At 40.5% G+C, this 27,989-nt stretch overlaps 1 protein-coding gene across 15 annotated transcripts in view; it reads left to right on the forward strand.

Annotated features, from left to right (window-relative positions):
- Positions 1-27,989, forward strand: part of sorbs2a (sorbin and SH3 domain containing 2a) — a 76,994-nt gene that overhangs the window by 32,702 nt on the left and 16,303 nt on the right. For 11 of the 15 annotated variants that reach the window (XM_041785577.1, XM_041785571.1, XM_041785578.1 and 8 more), the window contains 11 exons: positions 2,541-2,966; positions 6,382-6,508; positions 10,354-10,529; positions 13,438-13,504; positions 14,260-14,310; positions 14,424-14,637; positions 16,178-16,292; positions 19,707-19,778; positions 21,413-21,469; positions 22,709-22,758; positions 24,895-25,070. In XM_041785577.1, coding sequence (XP_041641511.1) covers positions 2,541-2,966; positions 6,382-6,508; positions 10,354-10,529; positions 13,438-13,504; positions 14,260-14,310; positions 14,424-14,637; positions 16,178-16,292; positions 19,707-19,778; positions 21,413-21,469; positions 22,709-22,758; positions 24,895-25,070 — 1,531 coding nt within the window. The remainder of the gene's footprint in view (positions 1-2,540; positions 2,967-6,381; positions 6,509-10,353; positions 10,530-13,437; positions 13,505-14,259; positions 14,311-14,423; positions 14,638-16,177; positions 16,293-19,706; positions 19,779-21,412; positions 21,470-22,708; positions 22,759-24,894; positions 25,071-27,989) is intronic. The other 4 variants (XM_041785579.1, XM_041785587.1, XM_041785584.1 and 1 more) reach the window with 3 other exon arrangements.

Consider the following 27,989-nt stretch of genomic DNA (forward strand, 5'->3'; position numbering starts at 1 on the left):
CTATTCAGAGAGGAGTTCAAACGTGGTCCAAGAGGAACACCAGTCCACTGTCTCTAATGACACCAGCAGCTGTAGTGCATCTGCCTCTGCTAACACACAGGCCCAGGAGCGCAAGGTGTCATCCCTCAAAATAACCCCTCTCACCATCCCTGACCCCCCGGCTCACATCAACTCTTACAGTGACCCTCAAACTAAGACCACAGGCTCCACTCCCCCCACCTCCCCGCCTCCGCAGAAGGGTTCTTCCCTGTCACCGCCTCTGACAGAGGCAGCCTCAGTTTCTGCCAGCCCGGCCCTAGAGACTCAGAAACATCCAGAAACTCAGCCTTCAAGCAACATGGTGGAAACGAAGGTCCCAGATCAAGTCCTGAATCCAGCCCCGTCTCCGGCTCCAATTCATCCCAGAGTGGAGACGATGAAGCCTCCACCTGCAGTGCCACCAAGACCCTCTGCTGCAGAACTGTTGGTACATAACTGATAAACTAGTGCTTCTCAGTATATCAGAAAAACATGAAAACGTTCTTTTTTTCAGTAATTACAATCAAAAAGTTAAACTTCCATTAAGTCTAGATTCATCATACACAGAGTGAAATACTTCAAGACTTCTGGTTTTATTCTTGTTGATTACAGCTTTTAGCGCACAAAAATAAAAAATCCACTAACTCAAAATATTAGATATTACAAAAAACTGATCTAAAATGGAATTAGAATCCAGAAATGTTCATCTTCTTGAAAATTCTATTCATGTTTGCACTCAGTACTTTATTGGGGTTCTTTTTTTGCACAAATTATTGAATCAGTTGAATGTGGCATGGCGCCAGTCAGTTTGTGGCACTGCTGGGGTTTTATGAAGCCCAGGTTGTTCTGGTAGCAGCCTTCAGCTTATCTATAGTTTAGTCTTGTGTCTCTCATCTTCCTTTTGACCATACCCCAGAGATTCTCTATGGGGTTCAGCTCAGGCCAGTTGACTGGCCAATCAAACATAGTAACACCAGGGTCAGCGAACCAGTTTGTGGTAGTTTTGGCCTCGCTGTGGGCTTGTGCCAGGTCCTGCTGGAAAAGGAAGTCAGTGTTTCCATAAAGCTACTCTGCAGATGGAAGCATGTACTGCTCTAAAATCTCCTGGTAGACGTCTGACCGTGGTGACTCTGGACTTGATAAAGTGCAGCAGACTAACACCAGCAGATGACGTGACACCCACAAACCATCACTGACTGTGAAAACTTCATACTGGACTTTAAGGACCTTGGATTCTGGGCCACTTTGACCTTCCTCCAGACTCTGGGACCTTGATTTCCAACTGAAATTCAAAAATTCAAAAATTAGTTTCATCTAAAAAACAGGACTTTACACCACTTAGCAACAGTCCAGTTCTTTTTCTCCTGAGCCACTTATTACATTGTTTATGGTTCAGGATTGGCTTGACACCAAGAACAAGACTCTTGTAGCCCATCTCCAGGACAAGTCTGAGTGTGGGGGCTCTTGATACACCAACTCCAGCCTCAGTCCACTCATCGTGAAGCTCTTATAATTTCTTGAATCTGCTTTGTTTGACAATAATCTGAAGGCTGAGCTCACCCCTGTTGTGTTCCTTTTCTACCACACTTCCCTTCAGTCAGCTTGCCATGAAAATGCTTTGATACAGCCTCTGAATACAGCCTGCCCTTTCAGCAATGACCTTCTGTGGCTTACTCGTTGTTGAGGGTGTCATTGATTGTTTTCTTGACAACTGTCAAGTCAGCATCTAACATTTGAAGGTTTTGATTTGGTGAGCTTTAAGTCATAGTCAAGATTAAAACGAAAAAGTCCTGAAATATTTCACGTGGTACGTGATGAATCTAGAATTTATGGAATTTGATTGTCTGTACCGGAAAAATTAACTTTTACATGATTGTCTCATTTATTGAGATCTATTAGTATAGTAAAACAAAAGAGATAAAATGTTTTTATTCTGAGAACTAATACCACATGATCCAGGAGTTTCTGCCTGAATGATATGCACCACAGCTGAAGAAGTTGTGGTCAAGGCACAGCTGTCAAGATGGAGGGACAAATGAAGTAAAATTTCTGGAATTTCTGGAACAGTTCAAACCTCCAAAATTTTACATAGGTTTTCCACTTGTGTGTAGCCTCTGAAAGTAAAGGTTAGAAAGGTGTGATGTACGTCATCTGCTGCCTGTGTGTGTTACCCTGTGAGTTGCTAGCCTTGTTGCTGCCATCCAACCAACCAAACTAATGTGGTTCAACATAAGTGTGATCTCCTGCTGTATGTGTGATAACCAACTGTTTGATTGATTTTGTTGTTACCATGATGCTGTCTGTGTACTGTTTATGCAGCCTTCCAGCATTTGAACTAACAGGGCCTCTTTGATTCACAGCATTAATCATTTTTCAGATGATGATTCTGCAGCCTCATGCAGCATTTCTACTTCACATGTTACACCTCCTTTTTGACAACGTGGCTAATGAGTGATGTCACTAAGCACTCTTCCTCCTTTCCTCCTTTTTTTCCAATCAACTCCCTCTCCTTCCAACACCAGGGGCCACCCTCCCCTGATCCCATGGCACGGCACTCCCCCTTTCGCTGCCACAGCTCAGAATCACTCGACTACCCATCAGGCCTAATGCCCAAGGCTCTGTCGCCCACCCCGTACGTTCCTAGCGGAGCAGGCAGCACAGTCGGTGCAGTCAGCGGGCCGAGTTATGCCGCAGTCAGCAGCGCGAGCACCGGTGCCTTTGTGTCACCCTCGGCCTCTCCCGTGACGGTGTCAGCTCTCAGCCACTACTCGTCGTCCACGGCAGGTCTGCTGGATGAGCTGCAGATCTGTAGCCTGGACTCACCCGGCGCCTCACCCACGCCATCGCCCACCCTCAGCCATGTCTCCACCTACACATCCACTGCTGGCCCCGATGATGCGCTAACAACCTGTGTGGCCACCACTGCTGCAGCAGCCACTGTCACTAACGTAATTATCCCAACAAGTCACTGCTGTAACACTTTTCATTAACCAAAACAAATGGTTCTCTCCTGCTCCCACTGATTCGGATGGCTGAACCAAACTCACAGAGTGTGTTACTACCAGTTTTTACCTTCCACTAACAACATCTACAATGCATCTGTCAAATCCCAAAACTACACTCAGCTCACTGTGTTTCTTTATTATGCCACTGTGTCTGTACTCATCAGAAATGTGTGTCTATTTGTACTTGTTTCACTTTGTTTGCCTGTCTACAGTACAGTCCAATCTAAAGTGTCTGAAGGGTCAGGTTATATCAGAAATTTGGAGAATATACAACAATTTTTAAGCCACAAAAGAATGATATTTGAAGCTGTTTTCTATCACTATTTGTATCTGGAAAGAGTGACATGGGCTGCAAGTTGGCGCAGGGGTTAGCGCTGTTGCTGCACAGCAAGAAGGTTCCTGGTTCGCTCCCTGGTCAGGGCCTTTCTGTGCGGAGTTTGCATGTTCTCCCCGTGCATGCATGGGTTATCTCTGGTTACTTCAGCTTCCTTCCACCACCAAAGACATGCCCATTAGGTTAACTGATCACTCTAAATTGGCCATAGGTGTGAATGTGGACGTGCCTGGTTGTCTGTCTCTATATGTCAGCCCTGCGATTGACTGGCAAACAGTCCAGGGTGTATCCTGTCTTACGCCCAATGATTGAGCTGGGATAGGCTCCAGCCCCCCGCAACCCCCAACGGGATAAGCTGTACAGAAAATGGAGTAATGTTCTACAGCAGCAGATGGTGCAACTTATAATGTTACATGTGAACTTAAGTTGCTTCATATCAGCTTTTTACACAGCCAGGAACACCTTATTTCATATTTAGAAAAAGAAAGATACATTTAAATTGTTATTATGGATGTACAATATTCGATTTTTGTTTATGTTGCCAAATAACCTTGCAAAGCCAATGGGTTGGCCACATTCCAGGTCTACTGTCAGCCAGATCCATCTTGCAAAGCTTCAATCTCAAAAAATGTGCCCAGTCCGAGAACGGACAGACCAATCAGTGTTAACTGAAGAGAGCAAGGAGATACCTACAGGCGGAGTTTACTTGAACTGCAAGACAGAAAACAGTAGTGTCAAGTGCAGCAATTAGCTAAGATTTAGCTACAGCTTATTGGCAGTTTTTTATCTTTATTAAAAGAAGAAAAATAATCTCACTGAAAGCTTTTGTCAGAAAAGAGGTTTTCTGCTCTTCCCCCAAATGGCCATGGTATGAGTTTGCAATAGTTGCGTTAAGGGTTTAGTTGTACTATGGCTGCCGGTGGAGATGACATTGGATGTAGCTACGGTGGCAGTTTGATCAGAAAGAAAGAAGATCAAAGAATGCCACTGAAGGCTTTTCTTGAAGGAAAATATGTTTTTTGCTCTTCTACCGCCTGGCTCCAATAATAAACAACAGTGGTTGTGTTGAGTTTTTCTCCAGAGCTGTGCATGCCCACTATGTCATGTGTTTTTTCACTGTGATTGGCCCATTACGAACAAGACAGACATAAATTTTGTCCAGTCACCCTCCGAGATTTTTGTGCCCCTCCCAAACACAGACAACAGGCAGATGCCCAGATGGATGTGAGACATATCCCGTGCAATGTGAAACAGTCTATCTGGCATGTCAAGTTAATTTCCAGATTCATTTTAGCCAGTACCGATGTTGATACTTGTATATAATTTGGTCCAGACACAGAATTTGAGTCCTTTAAACACACGTTAGAGTTAATGGAATGAGGATGAACAAAGAAAAAGACTTCAGCTGATTAATGTCTGTTGGTCCAAGATGCTCAACTTCACAAACTTACATACTGCCAATATTTTCAGCTGATATTTCGGTTGTAAATGTTGGCAGAAATTTTCATATCTCTGAAACCCATATTTGCCTTTATAAGCTTATATCTGTTGATATCAGTATTGTGCCGGCAATATTGAGCTTCCCTTAAGTGCTTTAAGTTGCCTTAGTCAAGATTTCATTTGCCTTCTGATATGTCAGTCAAAACTGTGTTGTCACTGATGACTCCAAAACTTAAGCTGCAAGCGAGAACTAACACCACTGCATGGTCTTGTATTCAACCTAAGTACATTTTTAAAAATTGGGGGATTTATTTTTTTGCCTGTCAAACCAAGAAAAAAGGTGAAAGATTTACATCAAATGCTGTGGTGTTATAATCACAGCAGCAGAAGTAATTTGACTATTTGTGTCCTCACAGGATGCATGCATGTCACTAGCATTTTGTTACTTGTGTGTTTATGCTTGTAAAACAAAAAACAATAGACCTTTTGTGGACAGGGTGGACAACAGGTTTGCTTGAAATAAGTGACAAAAACTTCCCAGGCTGAAAAGTGAGGTCAGTGCAGAAATTCTTAAGTTTAATTCAAATGGTAACTCTAGTGGTTGAGGACATCCTGCTTCCTACTCAAAAGACTCGATTTGATGTTGCCATGACCTCAAAACTTCACTGAAAAAATACAGAAGTACCAAAGTATGCTGTTCAGAAGAAATCCACTTGCTCCACATGCAGGCCATCACCATAAAACCTCCCATTATAATGTTCCAATTTTAACCAGAACTGAGCTGTCTGCGAGCATGTTAATGTTTCATTAATCTCTGCTATCAATTTTCCTCTATTTCCCTCATGGCCTGTACACAGTTTCCAACAGACAAGCTTGAGAGAGAAAACAGACAGCTTAAATGCTGCCTATGTAGACACACAATAGAAACTGTCAAGAGGGCGTTAGTGTTGCTTTTCTCTTGATTTGTCACTGTAAATAGTTACGTTTGCAGGCTATGTGTATTTTTAGAACAAGCATCACTGTGATCAAAACAAAGTCCTCCATATTAACATATTGTCTTTATCCTATGAAGAAATCACGTATTACTGTTTCATGTTGAATAGGAGAGCATTCTTCAGAACAGCCTCCCATTGCACCTGTACTGTCTTTAATGTCACAACTAATTTAAAAGTAAATGTATGTGAAGCTTAAAGTTGTTTGTTGTCTGTCATTGTCCTAATCTTCTGTCCATTTTGAAGTGAAGTGATTGAATAAACGTCCCTGACCCTCACTAACTGTTCTTGCATTGTACAGTCACTTCAGATACAGCAGGTCCTATGAGTCACACCAGCTCTATGTCTGTCCACACCTACATTTACTTCCATTCTAGGTTGTTTTACCCCTCAGGTTTGATGGAAATATGGTAAATGATAATGGATTTATATAACTAATTATATGTTATTTTAACAATGGTTTCACTAATTGGTTTAAGTATTTGAAGTCAGCAACATTTTCTATGATGAGAGTAGAAATGTGTACACTCTACTTGACTGCAGTTTTGCATGTTTTGACTACCTTTATTTCTGGCTTGTGGGTCACCCGTAGGGCCAGGTCCTCTCTCACGCGATGAATGGGAGTACGAGTCATCCACAGAGGCCCCTTTCTCCACCGTCCTATCCTCCTCCACCCTCCTCTCTCCACACTGGGCTCCCAAGACAGAGCAGGAGTTCAGGTGAGTTGCTGATCTTTCTCCTATTATTTGAGCTCAAAAACAGTCTTAAAAATACTTGATCAATAAAGTCATTGTTGTACCAATGTTTCTCAAGTACTATTAAAAGTAAATGAGTGCTATTGTAATTGCTTTCCCTCAGACTAACACTATAAAAAAAGATACACCATAACTAATCAATAAAATTGAGGCAACAGATTGCACACAATATGTTTATCTAGATCTAGCTAAATTTTTTGTGTTGACTGAACTTAACATTTTTAAGTAAACGCAGATGAATAATACAGATAAGTTTAACTTAATAATTTTGTGTAGAAGGTGCTAATTTTTTTTTAAGAAAAGCCAACTAAACCTAGGTTAACCAGACTCAAATGAATGGAGTTGAATTAACTCAATTTTATCAATTTCAGCAGTTGCACAAAAGAAATTTGCCTCAATTCCACATATGTTTTTTAAGTTGACTCAACTTATTATTTTTAAGTAATTCCAAATTAATTTACTTATAGTTTTAGCTCAACAAATTAGAGGTATATTTATCATCATAGGTAACTGCTTATCTTATAATGTTAAATAGTACTCAATGATAAAGGTTTTTTTTATGTTATCATTTCACCCAAGGTGGATTAACTCACGCAATCATTTACAGCAGTGACTGTTGGCGACCCACTGAGCCAGTAGCTTAAGTTTCACCAATGTCAATCTGCCATTCAATAGTCATTAACATTTACAACAGTAAGATTGCCCCCTATAGGTGGGACCTCTTTAATTGAGAGGGCAACTTCACTCATGGTGCATTCTGTTTAATTATTTTATCTAACCCTTATTTAACCAGAAGAAAACCTCACTGAGATTAAAAATCTCTCTTTCAAGGGTGTCCTCACCAAGACAGTAGCAGCAAACTGCGTGCATACAGGTTTAGTGCCCAAAGGCATTCTGGGAAAACTGCAGATTTGTCATAACTCAAATAATTTGAGTAATAACCAAGTGTTGGCTACGTCTTGATATCTATGGCTATAACCTTATAGAAACAGCTATATATGTTCAAAAAATACTTAGAATAGAAACTCATTTAACTTCCTGACACAAGCTTCACCACCAAAAACAGTAAATCCCAAACGGGTGGGTAACTGCAGCGCTGAAAATGTCCTTGGAAAAGTGTAAATCCCAACCAGGAAAGAACAAAATGGCAGTTTCTCCCTGCACATGCTCAGACAGGGCAGTATGTGGTCCTCATTTGAACACAATTTTTTTATGTTCCTGGTACACATTTAAATCAACTAGCCTGAACACATTTTTAAGATTACTTTTACATAATTAAAATCACTTTAGTTTAACACAATTTTTTTACATTATTTTAACACATTTCAAACCAACTTATTTGAACAAAGTTTTATTATGTTACTTTTACACAATTAAAATAAATTCATTTGAAATGGAGACAGCACATTTTGAAATTAGTCAAAAAATATAAGCAGGATTAAATTACACATTCAAATTAGTGAAACAAACTTAATAATTATATGTTATAAATACTAAGAGTCAAAATCTGTTTTTACAGTGTACTTTCTTTCTACTAATTTTTCCACAAATAGATTTTAAGGTAATTTTTTTCAAATCTTTTACTGCAGAAAGTTGTTTCAGTTAGGTGTTTTTTGTGTCTGCTTGTGCTGCCACTTATTACTGTTTGCATCTTTACAAAATCTACCAGTCCTGTCACACCAGCTGCGATTATCTTGCTGCCATTGTACTTAAAGGTCACATATTATGCAAAAAGACACCTTTCAGGTCTTTCTAACCAAAAACGTAAAAAAAAGCCTCTGGCCTGTCCACAATCCCCCCAAGAATCAGAAAAATCCATTCCCTCCCCCCTCTCCTTCTCCACCTTTCAGAAAATGTGTCCTGAAACAAGCTGTTCTCAGATTTTCCCCTCATGATGTCATGTCAGGAGTTAGCAACGCCCCCAGGTTCAGTTGGCCCTCCCCGCTTGGCAGAAAGTTCCAACTGATCAGGAGAGCTCAATCCATTAAGCCACATCCATTTCTTGAGAGGGGTGCGGCCAGGGCGGACCCTGACAGCTCAGTGACATTTAAAGCCACAGAAACAGCTCGTTCTGAGCAGGGTTGAAACAGAGGGTTTTTTAGACATGGAAAAATTCAATACTTAGAGTGTTTTTTCAGCAACAAACTTCACAGGAAGATTTTGGGGACATCTGAGACCAATATAAACTTGTCTTAAGGGAGTAAAGGGGACCTTTAATCACCTTTTTTCCTAATCCTAGAGCCAGACGGATAGTTTTTCTTACATTATATAAGGTCCAGTGGCTTGATTTCTGAGGTTGAGATGTGTAAAACTTCTTGGGGGATTGTTTTCTCTTTTTAACGGCCATTTTAGACCACTTGCGTAGCTGCTGAATCTCGGCTGCATCACAGCCTGTTTTTAGTTTTGGCATGCATGTTGACAAGTTAGTGCTGTTAGACTGCATGCATAAGTTTTGTCTGACATACCTGATACTCAGGTCTAACATGTGCATCCAGAGAGTAAAAGCTGGGCCTATTTTTTCAGTGAGCCATTGCCATTTTTCTGCCAAAATAGACAGGAAAGTATTAACCAAGACTTGTATTTATCTTGTATCAACAGATATGTACATCCACACTGAAGACTATGTTTGAAATGCGCTGATTTAAATGTTTCTGAAGCATTCTCTTTCCACATTAGTAGATTATCTATTAGACAAAATGCACATGATACAGTTTGCTTCCGGGTTTTGTGCATTTCAAAGTAAACCAAGGTATAGTATTTCTGTAGAGAAATTGATGTGGACATGCAAGACAGCTGACATGCAGCAAACATGCACCCAGCCAAAAAGAGATGACAACTGGTTCATATTACAGTGCTACCAATTCTGGCTAGTACAGACGTAAAGAGTAGTCATCAATTCTGATTGGTTTATCCCTGCCATTTTACAGTTTTGCACCAAAGACGATGTTCAAAACTGGTTCAGACATGAAAGTTTCTTCAGCAGCCTTCTGAAGACTTTGATTGAACGCCCATGTTTGGGACAGATTTAAACTGTAAATCTGCTTATGTAACAAGATTTGTCACATTTACACACATATAAGGCAGAATCTCAAGTCACACCCCATATGCTGCAGCTAAGTGATAAAGCCATGCATTACAGGCACTAACGAAGAAAATAATAACATTCGGTCGTATTACTGCCTGCGTTTAAGTCTGCTGCTCATTACTTTCAGCCACCAATTATTTTTAAACCAACCCTCTTGTCAGGTATCAATCAAACATGTCAGCACCCAGGCCAGCATTGTTTCTGCCTTGTAGTCAGAGCTGTGAAACCTAAGTACCTGCACATGCACTTCTTCTTTTGTGGGAAATGTCCAAAACTGCTATCCACTTTGTTACAGAACTAATAAAAGTCTGGTTTTGTTTATAGAATAAAATGCATTGAAATAACATTTCTGGGATGGGATTTCACCAACCCTTGCAAACAGAGGAATCTGGCTTTCAATCCTACTTGTAACATAAAATGGACAGTTTATCAAATTATACAACAAAATTGTAATCCTGACATTTGATGTTATAGTAACAGTTATTAAAAGGTTGAAAGAGGTCTCCCTCAATTTCACCCTCTTTCAAGAGCAGTTTAATGAAATTACATGAGGTGCTTACTGGACTACACAAGATAAAGCAGTATACTGCTTTGAGTCATACTCACATAATAACGTGACATAATGTGTACTTTTACAGCTCTTTAGGTCTGAATTTAGGTTTGTGGTTGTTTATTTATAAAGATGATTTACAGTTTCCTCTCTCCTGTCCCTGATCGTATCTAGAGGGCAGTGAGACCATTACGAGAGAGTCTGTGGTGTCAGGCCACACCAGCGTCAGCAGTACCGTGCCCATCGCCCACTTCACAGAAGAAGAGAAAAAGGTGTCCGTCATTAAAGCTCCTCATTATGAAGGGATCGGCCCTGTGGACGAGTCTGGCATCCCGATCGCCATCCGCACGGTGAGTAGGAACAAACACACAAAGCTCATTTCTAGCAGACTGACTCAGGTGCTGTAGTGCTGCACAGGAGTGCTTTTTGACCCATTTCTGTTGTCTTGATATGTGATCAGGCTCAGAGGAGGGGATTACTTTCAGCTGTCAGCAGCTTTTGACCTCCTAATAAAAGCCCTTTTCTCTAGCTCTCACTATCTGCAGTATCTCTTTTACCTTCCCTCTGTGTACCTGTTATAGAGATGAGCTCAAAGTCTTTACTCTAGTACTACAAGGTCCTCACAGCGTATTTATCCAAGCAGGTATCTATATGTTATCTCTGTTAAGGCTTTTTGTGGAGTAACACCTCACTCAGTTCTTGAAGAACGTCTTTTAAAGGCCGATGAGTTAAACTACAGAATGAGCGACTAAGAGAAGTCAGAGGAAGAATGAGTCAGGCAGAAACAGCAGAGGAAAAAGGTGAGCAGAAAAAAAAGTAGGAAAGAAGAGAAACAGATGCTCCTTGTTGTGAGCAGACAAACATTTTTGCAGGCTCTTTATTTGGTAACCGTGGAGAGGGAAGTGGTAATTGGCCCGTCTTCTGGCTGTGCCAACGCTACATGCTCAGTCACACACACTCCTTCACTGTGGAGCCGATCCGCCTCTCCTCAGACCAGAGTCCAGACACAGTGTTTAGTGCTACTGAATAAAGAGGGGATTAAGTCTCGCTGCCATTTGATAGCTGTTTTTTCAAGTGGCTGTTAGATCTTTACTGTATACACAAAGACACATACCAGGGTTTCTGCTCGGTTTCAATCCAGAGCAACAGGAGCGCATGCTTTGGTTTTGAATTGACATGGCTTCTGTCAAAAAACAAGTCTGTAGGAGGGCTCAATCACAGCAACAGACAGACACATGCATACCAAATTAAACTGCCATTGCGGGTTTTAAGTTACTAATACTTAAATTATGTCGTTTTCCAGTTAAGATTGCTCTTTTAGATGTTTTTGACTATATTGCAGGATTCTTAGAAGACAAAATGCAGACTTTTCAAACTTTAATATTTTTAGAACGATAAAGTATCTTTCATTCATTAACTTCTTTGTTCTTGTTATGAACTGCTCTAAGAAGCGTACTGCATAATTTTATTTTTAACTCTATCACTAATATAAATATTAATAAACTGGTGACACTGGTTTAATGCACCTTTTTCCTTAAGGCACAGTAAAGAAAAAAGAGGAAAAAAAGCTTCTTAGAAGATGGCATAGTTGTAAACAAGATATGAAAAGCTAGATGCAGTTTGTTTGTTACTTGTGATAAGAAGAAAAAAAAAATCATGCATGGCATGTACTAGACAGTAGAGATAAACTGACAGTCAACACAGTGACACGGTTTACTCTAAAAAATGCATTTCAGCAACTTAAGTGAAGGTGATAGACATGCAATACTCATTTATGTATCAACATATGAACTAGATGCACTTCTCCCTCTCTACCTTTTGCTTTTCAATTCTCACCTGAGCCCTGCCTGCTCTTGTGTTGTTCTCAGCTGTTCCTGTTTGGCTTGCACAATCAATTGAATATTATGTGAAGCGATTACGATTTTGACCTTCCCATGATTGAAGAAACATAAGTGTCTGATTGTCTATTAAAAATGTGAAAAATACATACATTAACCTGTTTAAATCATGTCACATTCTATGTTTATTCTCTCTACTAATATCAGTTTGCAAATTTAATCTGCTCCACTTGCCTCTCACCACTTCTCTATGTGCATACACACCCACACACACACATACAGCAGTCTCATAGGCTTCGCCTGCGTTGTCTCTCCTTTTCTCTATATGTAGATGCTCCTCAGTTTGAAAAATTATAGAGTGCATTTTAAAGGCATTTAAGTAACACTGCTCATATTTTGGCTAGGGATGCACAATATAATGGGTATGATGCCAGTATCAACAGATAATAGCTCAAAAATTAAATTATCAGTATCTGCAGATATGATCATTTCTGCTGATGTTTACAACTGATATTTAGACTATAAAAATCTGCCTTTATCAGCTGTAAATACTGGCCATACCCCCAAAGTGTGTTTTAAGGACTGATTTTTGTAATCTAAACTACATTTAAATATCAGTATTGATATCAATGTTGGCTAAAAATATTTTGTAAATGTTTGCATATCGAATATGGGCAAAAATTCAATATCATGCATCCCTAATTTTAGTAGTTTCACTCTCAGTTCTGTTATAACTGCAGGTGATTAGCATCACATTAGGTCTTTCACTTTGTTTCGTGTGCTCTACCATAGTTAAGTTACCATGGTAACTCTTGGTAAGTCTTAAAAAAATCACTATTTTCACTCAGAAAGTTTATCCTTGATTACAGAGTTTTCTTCTGTGTTGTGTTTCGCTGGTCTGGCTTTAAATGTTTGCTTCAGTGCTAAACACCCCACATTTCTGTTGGTATTGCAGTGTTTGTTTTTTACCCGTAAGCTTCTAAAAATTATGCTAAGGTACAGACAAAATAAAAAAGGTTGGCATATTCATGTTAGAGGTAGAGAATCTTGAGCCTTGAGAGAATTGTAGGGCACCTTCCCTGGAATGAATAAAACAACTCGATGATTTTAGGAAAAGATTCTTGACAAAAGATTTAGCCATCACAATTTTTGCCACTGAACAACCTTAACCTTAAAGCATGCCTTGAGAAGTGTTGTCAGATGTGACAGTTTTGTTTTATCTGCATTATTCATGTGTCAGTGGAATTTAAATTCTCTAAGAGTGAAATACGGATGCTTAGACACGCTGAGAATGTGTTTTTCTCTCCACAGTAAAGTCCTGTGAACAGATGGAACCATTTCTACTTTCTTACCCTCAGCTATCAAGTTAATGTTGCATTTCACGGCACATAAATCTTTATGGTTATTTCTCTCCCTGTAGACGGTGGATAGGCCAAAGGATTGGTACAAGACAATGTTCAAACAGATCCACAAGGTTCACAAAGCAGGTGAGTAAGTTCTGTTCTTTTCTGAACCCCAGAAATGTCCTTTTATTGGATCTGATTTGATCATCTGACATTGTGAGCTGAATCGCTTATGCATGCATGCTGTGTGCACGCATCTGTGTATCTTTGTGTGTCTGTGCGTGCTTGCTCTTGTTAAACCAAAATGCCTGAAGAGCCTCAGAGCCAGAACTCATTAGATGAGAGCAAGAGAGTCTGGAGAGCAGAGACCTCTAACAGACTCTGAGCTGTCCTGGGAAATCTGCTCTCATTTTGTGGGCTCGACAGAATCACACAGTCAGTACAAGGCTTGTTTGTTCATAACTGCTCAGGCTTCTTCTGCAGCATCATACACACATGATCTTTGTTTTGCGATTGTGTTATCCTAAAAAAATCATTGTTGTGAAGCATCTTCGAGAATTCCCATGGCTCACACATTCACAGTGAAATTACTACAACTGTTGGGTGCTAATGCTGCTCTCATAAGTCCAAAAGAGTCATATTGAAAAACAATTGTTAGATACATGCTGAGCTTGTGGATAAACAGAGAAGAATTGGTTTCTTTGTGCTGCTTGGATGGTTTTGATGCTTCCCTATGCTGTAAAAGAATGTCACTATTGGAAATGACTTTGTTACTGACCGTATTAATGCTGACTAGAGGTGCAGATTTCACAGGATAGGAAACTACAATTACTTCCTTCTGTACCACACAGTTAGTTTAGTTATGTACACCATTAAATCTTAGTGTCTTTCTTTCACAGATGACGACTACTCTGATACATACAATGCCACATATGCTGTCATAAACAATGGTAAGATAGTTTTAATGTTATAGAAGTTGTTTCTCAAGTCTGTATTATGCTTTTTTTTTCTGTCTTGTCTCTACTTTATCTCTTCTCCCTCTCCTTTCTCCTCTCCTCATCAGATGACTACAGCCTGTCATCCAGCACCACTATGGCCCACCCTGCTCCCAGGACTCACACGTACAGGCCGCTCGCCAAAAGCCCCTCAGACAACGGAGGGCATCCGGCGCCAAGGGAGCCGTCTCCATCCCCTGTACCTCCACCTCCTCCACCCATGCCATCTCTCCTCCAGCTGAGGGCCAGAGACAGCGACCGAGAGAAAGATTTGCCTGACTCGTAAGTGGTGTTTTCTCCTTTCTTTAAAATCATCAAATATACCTTATTAGTTATGAAATACTCATTTAAAAAGAAGAAGTAATAACTGAAACGTCATGAGTTCATTTGAGATGAAGGCAATCACACATTGCAGTATCCACATAAGGGTTGTAAATCAACCCCCTACTCTTTTTGTTTTTGTGTGTAGTCAGACAAATTGCCTCAATACACCAGCCACGGTGGCAGGTAAAAGTAGAATAACAGAGTAATTAGTGACAGAAACAAAGGTTTGACTGTGTTTTACTTGATCCCAGAGCAGCAGCGTCAGACAACTCTGTAGCAATGGCTCTACCTGCTGAAGGAATGTTTTAACTTATCTCTAGCTTGTGTTAAGTCCAAGAGGAATATAAGAAGCGGGCTATGGAATAATTTTGTTGGGGAAAAAAGTTGGTTCCTCATTATATCTGCGTAACCTGACAATGAACAATGTTCACTGTGAGGAAAGATATTTGGTTAAAATTTTACTGGCTGCAGCCAAGAAAGCAGTCATGAAGAAAGAAAGAGGAGCCCCCCCCAGGACTCTGGATGAAAATCATAGATGAGATTTACAAAATTGAGAGACTCACACATGTTATGAGGATTCAATAATCAGGATTTACAAAAAATGGGATAAACTGACCATATATAAAACTCTTGAAAGACAAACCACTAAAGCTTCCTGATGGAGATAAAGATGTGAACAAAAGCTACTGTATGTATCCAACTGACTTGTGCATTGCATATTTTGTATGCCGTTAAATTGTTTGTTTATTGAATAAAAAACAAAAGTTTCAAATAAAAAAGGAGGAGGCTGTAACTTTGGCTGCTCGTTGTCAAAAGAGCAGCTGTAACTCCTCACAAAGTTATCAAAACTCACAGCTAACTGGAGCTCTGGTGCAACTCTCAGAAGGAGTGGTGAAAGCAGGAAGAGGAGGGGGACAAGAAAAACAACAAAAAAAACAAATGAAAGACAAATTTATGGCAGTTGTGGCCATAATCGTACCTCCAATTGTTTAGGAAATTGCTGTAACTTTATCATAGCTGGTAGCAGTGTGTTAAATAATAGCAGTAATGGCTATGTTTAATCATGAACAAAGCTATTGTAAATAAAATATATTGATACTAAAGCCATGTCTTCTATTAAAAAAATCTATATATCAAATTGGGAGGTGTTATTCTTTTCAGTTGTCTTTTATTTTTTCCATTTTGTTTTGTTTTCCACTTTTATGTTTAACACACTCCAGGCTGTATCCTCTGTAACACTTGCTCTCTGTTGTCCCACAATAAATTGGACAAACCTAGAAATTACGCATCCGGAACCTTTCTATTGTTTTTTTCCAAACTTAGATCAAACCATGAACCCCATACGGAGGTATGAGCAGAACCATGACCTCTGTGAACCGTTACACCTCTATTTTATCATGAAATCATACTTTACATACTTATTTGAAAGTGCCTAAATATGCTAGCTTGTAAATTCACTGTGCCATTTCAAACAGACATGTTGTTCTTGTCACATCAGGAATGAGTGGGGACCTCCAAACAGGAAAGTGGACACACGAAAGTACCGCGCAGAGCCGAAGAGTATTTTTGAGTATGAGCCAGGAAAGTCCTCTATTTTGGAGCATGAAAGACCAGTGAGTAGATCAAAAAACATTTTTTAATTTTCTCTTTATGAACTATGACTTTCCCTGCTTAGACACACATCTTCCTTCATGTTTGATTAACCTTTGAGGCCTGCAGGAGCTAATCTGGAATCCGCTCAGGCCGTCACATTTACTGTACCATATGTTTTAAGAAGTGATACCTGCTTTGCTGGCTGTTTTTAAACCTGCTTCTTTGGGAGAAATGATACTCCAGCACCAAAATACAGAGTAGATTTCAGATTTAAAATGAAATAATGCTGCAGACATACAGTGCAAAAAAACTCAGACTGCAAACAGCAAAGTGCCACAAACACATTAAGCTTTTCTTTTTGCTAGTCTTTGTAGAAATTCCTGTTTTGTGATAGATTCTCACTTCGTGGGCTTTTGCTTGGACTCCTCTCTGTCAGACAGCGTGGGCGTTTAAAAGCCAAGGTTTCTAGCTCTGCATCCTTCGGTGGCTGTGCTGGCTGCTCACTCTGTGTGGGGTGACTGACACAGCAGACAGCCCAGAGATAATTAGCATGTAGAGGAGGGCAGAAAATAATAGACATGAAGTGTTTGAGATACAGACAAGATAATGGAAAAAGCAAAATGAATAAGGAGTCTATTTTGATGGAATAGATTTAATAGAAAAGGGTTTTTGTGAAGGTTTTGCAGATGTTTAATGTGATGACTGCAGCGAGCGCTCCCTGGGCAATAATGCATGAGTCAGTTCCTGATAAAGCAATAAAAAGAGTGGGTAGAAATAAACCTGCGCTGGCTCATCTGCTGTCTCCAAAGCAGCATGTTTTCTGTGCACAACTTTTTTTCAATCTTCAATGGCACCCAAGCAAGCAGTTTAATAGATAAGTGTTTTTATTTTTTCAATGACAAGCTGTAGCAAACAAAAATCTTTTTCTGTAACTCTGTTTCTTAAGTTTCTCTCCTACTGAGCGCGCACAAAATATTTGCATGATAAGCCGTCTCTGCTCAAGGCTTCACAGTGCTTTTTTCACAGGGTGACTCATTTGTCTCAAAGCTGAATTCTCTTTTTAGCAGGAGAGATGAAAACACAACAACACCTACAAAACATCTCCTGGCAGTGTTCTCACTTTGGCGTGAAAACTCCATCACCATGTGGGAATAGGGTTGCAAGGAGCAGACATAGTAGTCAAACAGTGCATCATGAAAGCACCAAAGCTGTTGGAAAATGAACAAGGCCTCTGACTGTAGTGGGCAAATTTTAACAGATAAAGAAAGACACACTTGTTAGAGATTTTCCATAAAACAGGAATAAAGGGTAGATGATTAACTGTCCACACAGCTATAATCATTGTTATGTCTCACCTTGTTGCATGTAAATATTGACATCCCATGTGACAGTGTTTATTGAAGGTTGATTTGATATGTAAATGTATCGTCTATCTTACAAAGACTGGGCTGAGTAACAGTATCCATCATTTTACAACAGCCCCAATACAGTTGAACTCTCTTCAGGCAGTTTGTCTGATGGACATGCTTACAAAAACAGTGAAGAAAACTCAACATTTTATTTAGTAATATTAAAAATATCAACAGATTATATTGGACTTTAGGTGAAGGTTCTTAGTAGAAGACACATCTCAGTTATTAACTGTAAACCTACTTTTTAATGTAGGCTTACATGCTTCCAGTTCATCCATATAGTGTGGAAGATTTTTTGATGGAAAGAAGATATTTGGTTGTAAATAAGGTCATTAAAATTTTGGATACTTTTCACTTCTGATTGATACCATTTTCTTTTACACTGTACATTATCTGTATCAAAAATAAAAAAAACTCCTACTGTTTCATATGACAGGTGTTTAGGAGAGGGATAAATCCATAGAGAATTACAGCGATCTTCTACAAACTGTCTTAATTGCACAAATACTGCAACACCTGCAAGGAGTTCAGGCTGACAACTCGAACTGCTCTGATTTCACACCTTACATGCATTATTATCCAGTCACCTGGCAAACATACTCCCAACTGATGGTCAGTTTAAGCTGTTAGACTTCCAGTCTCTCCCTGTGCTCTGCTATTGCCGGCTCTTCCCCACATTAGTACCGCACTCTTACTTTTAACCCCACCACCATTGTATCCACCTGCAGGCTCCAACTGGGGGCTTTAAGATACTATCTCATCACTCCCTAATTCTACACAGGAAAAAAACCCCAAAGAGTGATGCAGTACAATATAATACAACTGCTGCAAGAAAAAAAACACATTTGAAACAATTGTACATCCCTTATTCCATTTCTTTCAGGAACTGTATACCAATACAGAAAGAAAAAACAGACTCAGACTTAAGACCTGCGCCATCCTAGTCATTCCTCCTAGAGGTCTGACTATATCCCTTTAACCTAACCCAAAACAGTAGCTCAATCTGATTTTTTATCAAAAGTTTAAGCGTGTATTTCCATTCTGAGATGAAAAGCGTCTCAAACTGTCTTGAAAAGTTTTGGTATCACCACCGCCCATGCTGTAACAGGAATGCATGGACAATTCACAATGTTCTTGTTTGTACATTAAAAAATCATTAGGAGTTAAAAAAGGGGAAAAGGTTATTTAAAACGGTTAGGTAGGATACATAAAAAGAAAAAAATTGTCCATTTCTAAGTTCCTCCCGTTTTAAAAATGATTATTAAGTCAGTGTTTTACACAGCTGCTGAAAAAAACGGTGTTATGAAGGTGTTTTTGTATTTTAAAGTTTCTAAAGAGAAAATATTTGCCCTCTTGGATTAATTTTATTTAAAGTATGGTAGTGTGTGGTTCTTTTTTCAGTGTAAATATTTTTCCTTCTATAATATTAAGGTGAAGTTAATGTGAATTACCATCTTACATTTTCAAACCTCTTATCATCATCTGCTCCTCTCTCATGCTTTAATATAATTGGTTCCTATAGTGACAGTTTTGTGTTTTTTTAATTGAGGTTGCACAAAGATGTAGTTAAGGTTTGGTTTAATGTATGTAGCATTCAAATTAACATGCTGATTGTAATTATCTATATCAAACATACTCTAAAGTTAATTAGTCCCTGACTTTGCTGTCCATTTTAATTGAATACATGAAACCAATGAATATCAGCTGAAAAGATTTTTTGCTGTCTGATGTTACGCTCTCTGTTCTCTACAGCTTTCAGAACAATTACACTAATGAAGCAAAAGCTTCTTCTTCTGTATTCCTTTAATTTGTCAGGGTTAAAACATGTTTTGCATCACTGTTTTTCATCCCCATGAGCCAGTCTAAACCTTCATCCTGGTTCATCCTGGGCCTCATCTCCCTGTGCCACTTGAGCCCATTCCTAACCATGAGCTCCATGTCTCTCTCTGTGTGTGACTTCTTTCCACACTTCCTGTCTTCTGTCTTCTGCCTCCTCTCTCTGTCACTTTCATGCTTTCCCAGACCTATGATGACATAGATTTAGAGAACGAGCCTTGGTATAAGTTCTTTTCCGAGCTGGAGTTTGGGCGGCCGGTAAGTCAGGGCCATTATAGCTGCACCCACAACCACAACCCTGCTGTAGGCATACACCCACTTTCTCCACCCCACCCATGACTTTTTTTACTGTCTCTACCAATAGCTTGGGTGGGGCTAGTTGTTTGGGCATGTGGTACTTGTTGGGTGCTGTGACCCCTCCCCCACCCTTGTGACAGGCTGTTTTATGTCTCTGCGTTGCTGGGTTTGCTTTTTTCAGTCTGGTGGCTAGCTGGGGGTGTTATTTTCACACACAGAACAAGAGTCCTCTCATACATAAATTATTTTTTTACTGCATCTTGCCCAAAATAAGCAAGAAAATAGGTTAAAAGGCAGGATGCTCTTGATTCCACTGCACAGGGCAGTATCCACTGATTATAACATTGATCAGTATCTAATACATGATCAAGAAAATTATCAATTTCTGTCCATAATTGTATGAAATTGTGGATTTTCTTTTGCATCAAATCCTGACATATTTATCAGATTCTTGGTCTTTAATTCAGCCCCCGTATGTTTTTTTCTCATTTATTAATATCTGCCAGTGTTTATGTTTTCCTTCACTTTCATTGGAGGAATCTCCTGCCTTTCTTAGAGCAAAATTCTTGAGCACCACCTGCTGGATGTGGGTGATTATAACATCCTAGAGGTACAGAGCAGGGATTGCCTCTAGCCACAGATCTGGGATCAAATTAACCCAAACCAAACTGATTTACAGCGTGTCTTTAGGTCATGCCTCTGTCTGTGCCAGAGCATGACATCATGGGATTTTTTTATATATTTTTGGGCTTATTCAAAATGTTCAGGTGAAAATGTCACATTTGGAGCTGGCATGACTTCCAAGAGTCATGTAAGGCTGCGTGTTGAGATTTCAACCTGCAATATTTTCAATGTTTCACACCACTGAATAAGCCCTTAGGGTGTAGATGGTTTATGTAAATGCACTGACTGGTCCGACTGGGACAGATTCTCACAGTATGTTCAATGTTTGAGTTTGGTGACGTGATGATTTATAAGAAGTTTGGACCAACTGAGTGAACACTAGTTCTGAAACCAGCACTAAATCACTGCATTTGAGAGTGTAACACTTTTCGCTCTCAAATAAACACACCGGCTTGTGCTTCACTTGGCTTCATTTGCTTCACAGCTTGCTCTCAAACTCTGCATGTGTGTGTGGTTCGTGGGCATTGTGTGTGAGCGTGTTTGTGTACGATCAACATAGACGTAGTTCGCTTTATTTCTTTTAGACTTGACTTATTGTAATTTTAACTCTAGTACAAAATAAAGCATTAATATATGATGTCAGATAATGCATTTGAATGGTTGTGTAGTTGTGTAGTTGTGTAGCTGTGTGCGAGTGTGCGTTTTTCAGTTAAAGCCTGTCAGTGTGTAGAGCGTGTGCATAAATGTGCATCGCACATGCAAAGATCATGTGCAGCGTTTGTGATTTAGCCCATCTCTGGTAACTCGGATTCTCTAACGAGTGTCACTCTCTCCACCTGTTTTCTTGTTTGTTGGTTTCTCCCCATGACGTCACCACTGCCTCTCCTACTTCACCTCATTTTCACCTTCCTCCTCCTCCTCCTCCTCCTCCTCCTCCTCCTCCTGCTCACTGCTGCTGCTTTGGGCTCAAGCCTCCTAAAAAACGACTGGATTATAATCCAGACATCTCCGCTCGCCAACGCATTGAGGTAATCTCACATACATGAGTGTTCCAGTTTTGTTTTTAATCTCACAGTTTCTAACCATTCATCAAAATCAAAATAAATATTATATATGATGATATTATAAATATTCGTCTGCCAACATGTCAGCCATCCTTTGCTGTGTTGCTTTGTGAAGTCGGCCAAACATACTGATTTAAAATGCTTTCCGTTCTTTGTTTGGGCATTTTAAATCTAGTTGTATCATCGTTTTTCATTTTCACTTTCTGCTGACCTTTCTCTCATAAATGAGTTATTATGATAATTACATTTTTACTTTTCATGTCAAAATAAAACTATTAGGTCTGTCAAGATGAATTGCATTGATCCACAAGTACAAGTGCAGTAAGTTTTTAATCTCCAATAATCGTATGCTTTATACATCCTTTCAGCACACTTTGGTTAAAGCACGACAGTGTCTCCATGCAGTGATCTAAATTAGTCCACCACTGCTCCTTAATCTCTCATTTCATTAAAAAATAAAAGACACCTTAGTGAACAAATCAAAAGCCATATGCACCTTGTTTATCAAACATTTACCCTTTTCTGTACCTTTATGTCTTTTCCAATCCATCATAACTTCCTTTTTCCGTGGGTAAATCCATATCATAATCTTTGATCTGCCTTAAAAAGCAGCTCTGTATAATCAACAGGAAGTCAGCTACCCTTAGTTCAAAACAGAAGAAAAACCCCAAAAGATGCAATTAATCATAATTGCTGAAATTCTGAGGTTACTTGCAATTAAAATTGTAATCATTTGACAGCCCTAATAATTATCCAGATTTGTGTGTGTGTGTGTTTTGAAATCATTGTTCAAAGTATTTGACAGTTCCCTTCAGCAGAGACTTTCTTTGGTTAAATGCATCTAAGAACTCTTTACCACTACGACCCATTCCAGCTGATCCATGCCAGGTTTTATAGGGCATCATTTGCCCCCCCCCCCCCGAGCTCAGCTCACAACATCCTTTTGATATATCACCTATACCATCGTCCTTCAGAGCCGCCCAAGAGAGAGCAGAAAATTATCCACGCTGCTCAACACCGGTCCGCCTCTCCTCAGTCAGGTGTGCCATGTGGAACCAGCATCCATTGCACCTTACGCTGGGGGAGGGATTTGAGTGTGGCACAGCTACAAGCGCATGCAGGCTGTGCATTGTGAGCTGCTTTGACTCGAGTCTTTGTTCTTGCGGATCTCACTTTTCCCTTTCGTTGTCTGCCCTATTTCAGACTTCCCTGCACATCGCTCCTGCTGACAAGATTCCAGAGAGACCTGCGAGGTAACCTCTGCTTCTTTTATTTTCCTCTGCACCACCCCCTCCCCTCTCCCCCATCCTCTCAGCACCAGCAGTCCTTGTTGTGATTCAGCACAGAATCAAACTGCTCTTTCTCACTCGGCCTCTGGTGCAAATAGCCTCTGTGTCTGCTTTTAATGATAATTTGCGAGGATTAGTGTTGGGTTTTATTTGCTTTTGTCACTAAAGGCAAGGATCTTTGCATCTTCCTTAATCTAACCGAGCCGGAATAAATTACCCAGCAAACCTATTGATTCTGCCCTTCACCTCCTACTCTTCACTCAACCCCCCCCCTTCCTCTCCCTGTCCCAGTCCCTTTCACAAATGGCCTGCTTATTCAGTCGCATTTTCCTCGGTGAAAAGAGAGGGCAGAAATAGGATGTGATGAATAGGCCATGTAATTCATGTCACTGACATTGAGTCGGTTACTTCTCCATAGAAAGCCAATTAGTTTTCGGAGGAATGTTTTTTAAAAAAGAGAACTTACGGTAACTCTGTAGTCTCGTCTTCTCAGACACAAAGAAAATTCACATTATTTGTGGAATAAGCTTGCCAATACTTAAATTATCTTATGAATCCAGGTCTTTTTAAACTTTCTCTTACCACAAATGACCTGAAAGCTGGAGCCTAAGTTAAACAAAACACGCTACATATTACAATTAAACATCTTGTGTTGGTAATTTCTCTCAGCAATAGCTAAAGCAATTAAGAAAAGAGTATGAATGTTTAAAACTTTGGTAATTGCACAGCCAATTGGAGATGTGATGCTATGTCAATTGACATTTAAGATAGTTTAAATTACACTTTATTGGTTTAAGCAGGGTTCCTGTAGATCATTTAATTGACTTATAAAGTCTTGAAAAGGATTTTTTTAATTTAAGGCCAAAATGTGTGAAATAGTCTTGTTTTTCTTGTGAGAGGCCTTAAACCTGACTGACATTTGTGAATAGGAATTTAGTGAGGTTTTATTTTATTTTTTGTTTTTGTTTTTTTTTTATATAAAAATGGGCCACAAAACAATGTTGGCTCAAATGTACGCACTATAGACAACTTTTGAAGCATTTTATTTTTTTACCCTTTTTTTACCTCTGTTTTTGTCACCATTTTGCAGTGCAGGCTTTGGCTACTGGTCACATGCTCTTGAATTACAAAATAGTTACAATAACACAGAGGCTTTCTGGGTGAAAAACAAAATGCTTCAAAAGTTTTCAATAGTGCATACATTTGAGCCAACATTATTTTGTGGCCATTTTTTAACCAAAACTCGCTGAATTCCAGGGAGAAACTATAACCGTCTGTTACGCTGTGTACCCTAGCATCCTTTCAGTGCAAGTCCTTTTTAACGAAGCAGGGCTCACTGAAATCACTGGAGGCTAATGCTGCATCTACTGCTAGGTACCTCATACGACTCAACTTCAAAAATATTGCAATATCCCTTTAAGATTAAAAACCTTTTTAGGAGTGTCCTGGCCAAGACAGGCAGCAGCACACTTAACAACGTTACAAACAGACAATGAGCAGCTTTACATACAAGCATAATAGTACTCTAGAAACATGAAATAATTAAATAAGCAAACATTCATCAGAATCATACTATAATAATAAAAACCAAATAGATTAGGCAGAACGTCTACAAACAGATGTTTCTCCGTCAAAGTCATAAAAACGTCTACTGAGACCAAGTCATAAAGTTTAAGGTCATTTCATAATTCGTTTGAATTTACAGCATTTGTGGCAAGGAAAGACGTCAAAAAAATACAAGTTTAAGCTATTTTGGCTTTACGTCTAAGTGTCCTTCAGCCAGAATATGAACTCCAAATCACACCCCAAATGTTGTGTCAGTGGCATGTGAAAGTGTGTGAATGGGGTTAGATAATACTGATGGACAGTTGACATAGCAGCTTCTTTCATCAGTGTGTCATTGTAGTCATAAAGTACTTTGAGTTTTCAGAAGACTTTAAATATGTTTTAAAAGCTTAGATCCATCTACATCTCCAAAACTTACTTTTAAGTACAGTAGATTAGATATATTCCATTAATTTCTTGAGAAGTGTACAGTGTGCAGTGTGCAGTGTGTAGCATTCTGAAGACACTTGTCACTGAAGTCGGTCTGTGTTACAGCGCTGCCAGTGACTACAGGAAGAGAAGGAAGTCGGAGCCATCCAGCTCTCAGGCAAATGCTCAGTCTCAGAGCAGAACTGTAACGTCCCCTAAACCGGTGGATGCCTACAGGCCGAGCAGCAGCCTAAAGAAACCTGTGGTTCGTTCCTCTCCATCCTCACCATCCAGAGCCAAAGGTATGCATACATATGCACAAACATCTCCTTTTTGGTTAAAATATTTTTCCTTTTGTGTCTTTGTATTTCTCTTTTTACCTCTCTTCACCAAACAAAACAAAGAAGATTTGTTTTCATTTTTTGTGTCTGTCACATTGTGATGTCTGTCTGGTATGGTCACAAGTTTCCTTGTTTATTTGTTCCCTTGATAATGCTGAAGTCTCCAAAAAAAAAAGGGGAAATCATTTCTTTTTTCCAGTCTCTTCTCTTCTCCATTTGTCTTCCCAATGCGTGTCTCCTCCATCTTTAGGCTTGGTAATTCTGCTTAACATCCTTTCTTCCTTCTCTTTCACCACGCTGCTCTTATTTGGACGTCTGAAAGGTGGGGACACATGCAGCATGTATCCGAACAGTTTGACCTCCCCAGGTCCCTGTCAGCCTCCCTGTCCGCCCCCTCTCCCCTCTGACCTTGTCCATTCCCACGAGGATACCAGCCTGGAGGGCAGTTCTTCCTCCAAGCAGTCTGTCTGTTTTCAGGACACTTGGCAGACAAAAAGCCAGGATCCAGAGACATGGAGCAGCGTGGAGGAGGTACAACCCTCCCCTCGCAAGCTCAAGTCACGTAGCTGTGATGATTTACTCAGTGATGGTCATTCTGGCTCAGGTGGGCGGAAAGCACCTCGTTCTGAAAGTGCTGGATCACTGGTTTGTGATGGGAATCCCTCAGGTTCAACTGCATCCATCTCCACTCGCTCATTGCCTCGCCCCCACCGACGACGAGCACACGATTCGCCGGGCTTTCTCCAGCTTTATCGTAAAATGCATCAGATTGACCGTGCCCAGATCATCCCATCTGATGTCATTCGCTCTGTCCGTGCTCGCATCCTGGAGCTGGAACGCCAACCTCACCTGCATCGACACCGCCTCTCTCCTTGGGCACCTTCTTGGGGCATGGAGGTGCCACGTGATATGGTGCCAAACCGCATTTCTGAATATGAGCGCCTTATTAAGAAGTCCAAATCCATGCCAAACTTGGGTGACAGTGAGGTGCCTTCAGGCACCACCACACCAGGTGGTTCGTCGTCTCGAGCCAGCAGTGGTGGCGGTGGAACGCCCAGTTTTCCAAAACGTCGCTTTTCCATAGAATCTTTGCTAGAAGAAGATAATAATGCAAATGGTGGACCCGTACCTCATACCATGGATCACTTGCATCGACCTCGCAGCCCACCTGAGGGCCAGCCTAGGGTTGGGCCAGAGCCTGGCCGTGGGCGGTCCTATCCTGCTCCCCCTGTTCCTCAAGGCCCACAGGCCAATCAAGACTACTCTGACAGCGAGCAAGACGCTGTTGCCTCAGACCTCAGTGACTTCATACAAGTGGAGGGTTCCTCTTTTTGCAGTGAAAGTGATTTTGACCACTGCTCCCTAACCTCCTCTGAGAGCTTATACGGCTCGTCCACCCTCCACCACCATCACCACCTCCGTCATCACCACCACCACCATCACCACCACCAACCAGGTCACCAAAGTCTTGGCCAGAGCCAGGGCTACCAGCACCGTCACCTCATCAGCACCTGCAAAGGTCGTTGCCCAGCCTCTTATACCCGTTTCACCACCATGCTTCGCCATGAAAGAGAAAGAGCACGCCAGGAGCACCAGAGACCTTCACATCAGAGCCGCGGCAGCCATTCACAAATCCAGAGCTCACAGTCCCAGCAAGCGATGTCCAAGCTGGCCTTCTTGGTCAGCCCAGTGCCTTTCCGCAGGAAAAAGGGCTCACCACCTACCTCTAGAAGAAGCAGTGGTGGTGGAGATCGAGGTAGCAGACCCAAGTCCAAACAGGCCATTTATGAAGCACTAGATGCAGCCTTGAGAGACATTTATGAGCACATCCAAGCAGAGAGAGGCCACCGAGGAGCAAGGGCACCCGATGGTAGCATCCTGAGAAGAATACTGGCCGAACTGCTCCCTAATGTGCCTGAACGGAGCTCCTCGTTGCGTGGTAGGAGGGGTTGTTGGCATGGTGGTCACTCTTCTACATCTTTGTACCCAGATGGGAGCCCCACAGGGTATGCCTCATATAGAGGGGATCCCTCCACACCACGATTACAGTCTCCACGGCTGCAGTCACCAATCAGTGCCTGTTATGGACGCCACTCAGACACCTCAAACAATAATGAATATGGAGAGGAGCAGGGCAATGGGAATGGTCTCTTTTATTCAGGTGGAGATAATACACAAATCACACTTCACATATGCTCATGTGCACTTTGTCATGTAGCTATTCCTGCCTACACATAGTTCTCCAAATATTTACCCATATAAACAAACACAAGGTCAAAATATACATTCATAAACATGTATCCTAAAGTCCTGTCTTCTTGCCTTTTCCCCTCATTTTCAGTTAAGACATCAATTATCATGTTTATGTTGAAATGACATTCAGTAGTGCCTGCTTATTGTAAATCCTCAAGCAAGAACCTGCCTTGAATGATGGCCATTGGAGTTATAAAGGGAATGTCTTGGCGCCCCATGTACAGAGGCTGTTGTGGACCACAAAGTGGGCCACCCAGGTTCAAGTTTGCCATGTGGCTTTATCACCATGTCATTCCTCACCCCCTAGCTCTCTCCCTATTTTCCAACTCAATATACTCTCCTTTCTAAATGAAGGCAGAAGGCCTAAAACTAAATCTTGAAAAATAATAATTATAGTCGTTCTTTGGCATTGTATTCAGCTGATGTAAGAGGAACCAGCTACATCTTGATGATATCTCATATACAAGGTGTGCTAGTAAAACTGAAAGATTATGCCTTTCAAATGCCTGAAATGCTTATGATTTAAACAAAACTTTGGTTACTTGTTTGGTGACTTGCTTTTAGTCTGTATAACCAGAGACTGAAAGCAAAGCAAGGTTAAGTTTAAACCAGCTTTAACTTCTAATG

The sequence above is a fragment of the Cheilinus undulatus genome, linkage group 4 (assembly GCF_018320785.1).
Source record: "Cheilinus undulatus linkage group 4, ASM1832078v1, whole genome shotgun sequence".
In the NCBI taxonomy this organism is placed as follows: Eukaryota; Metazoa; Chordata; class Actinopteri; order Labriformes; family Labridae; genus Cheilinus; species Cheilinus undulatus.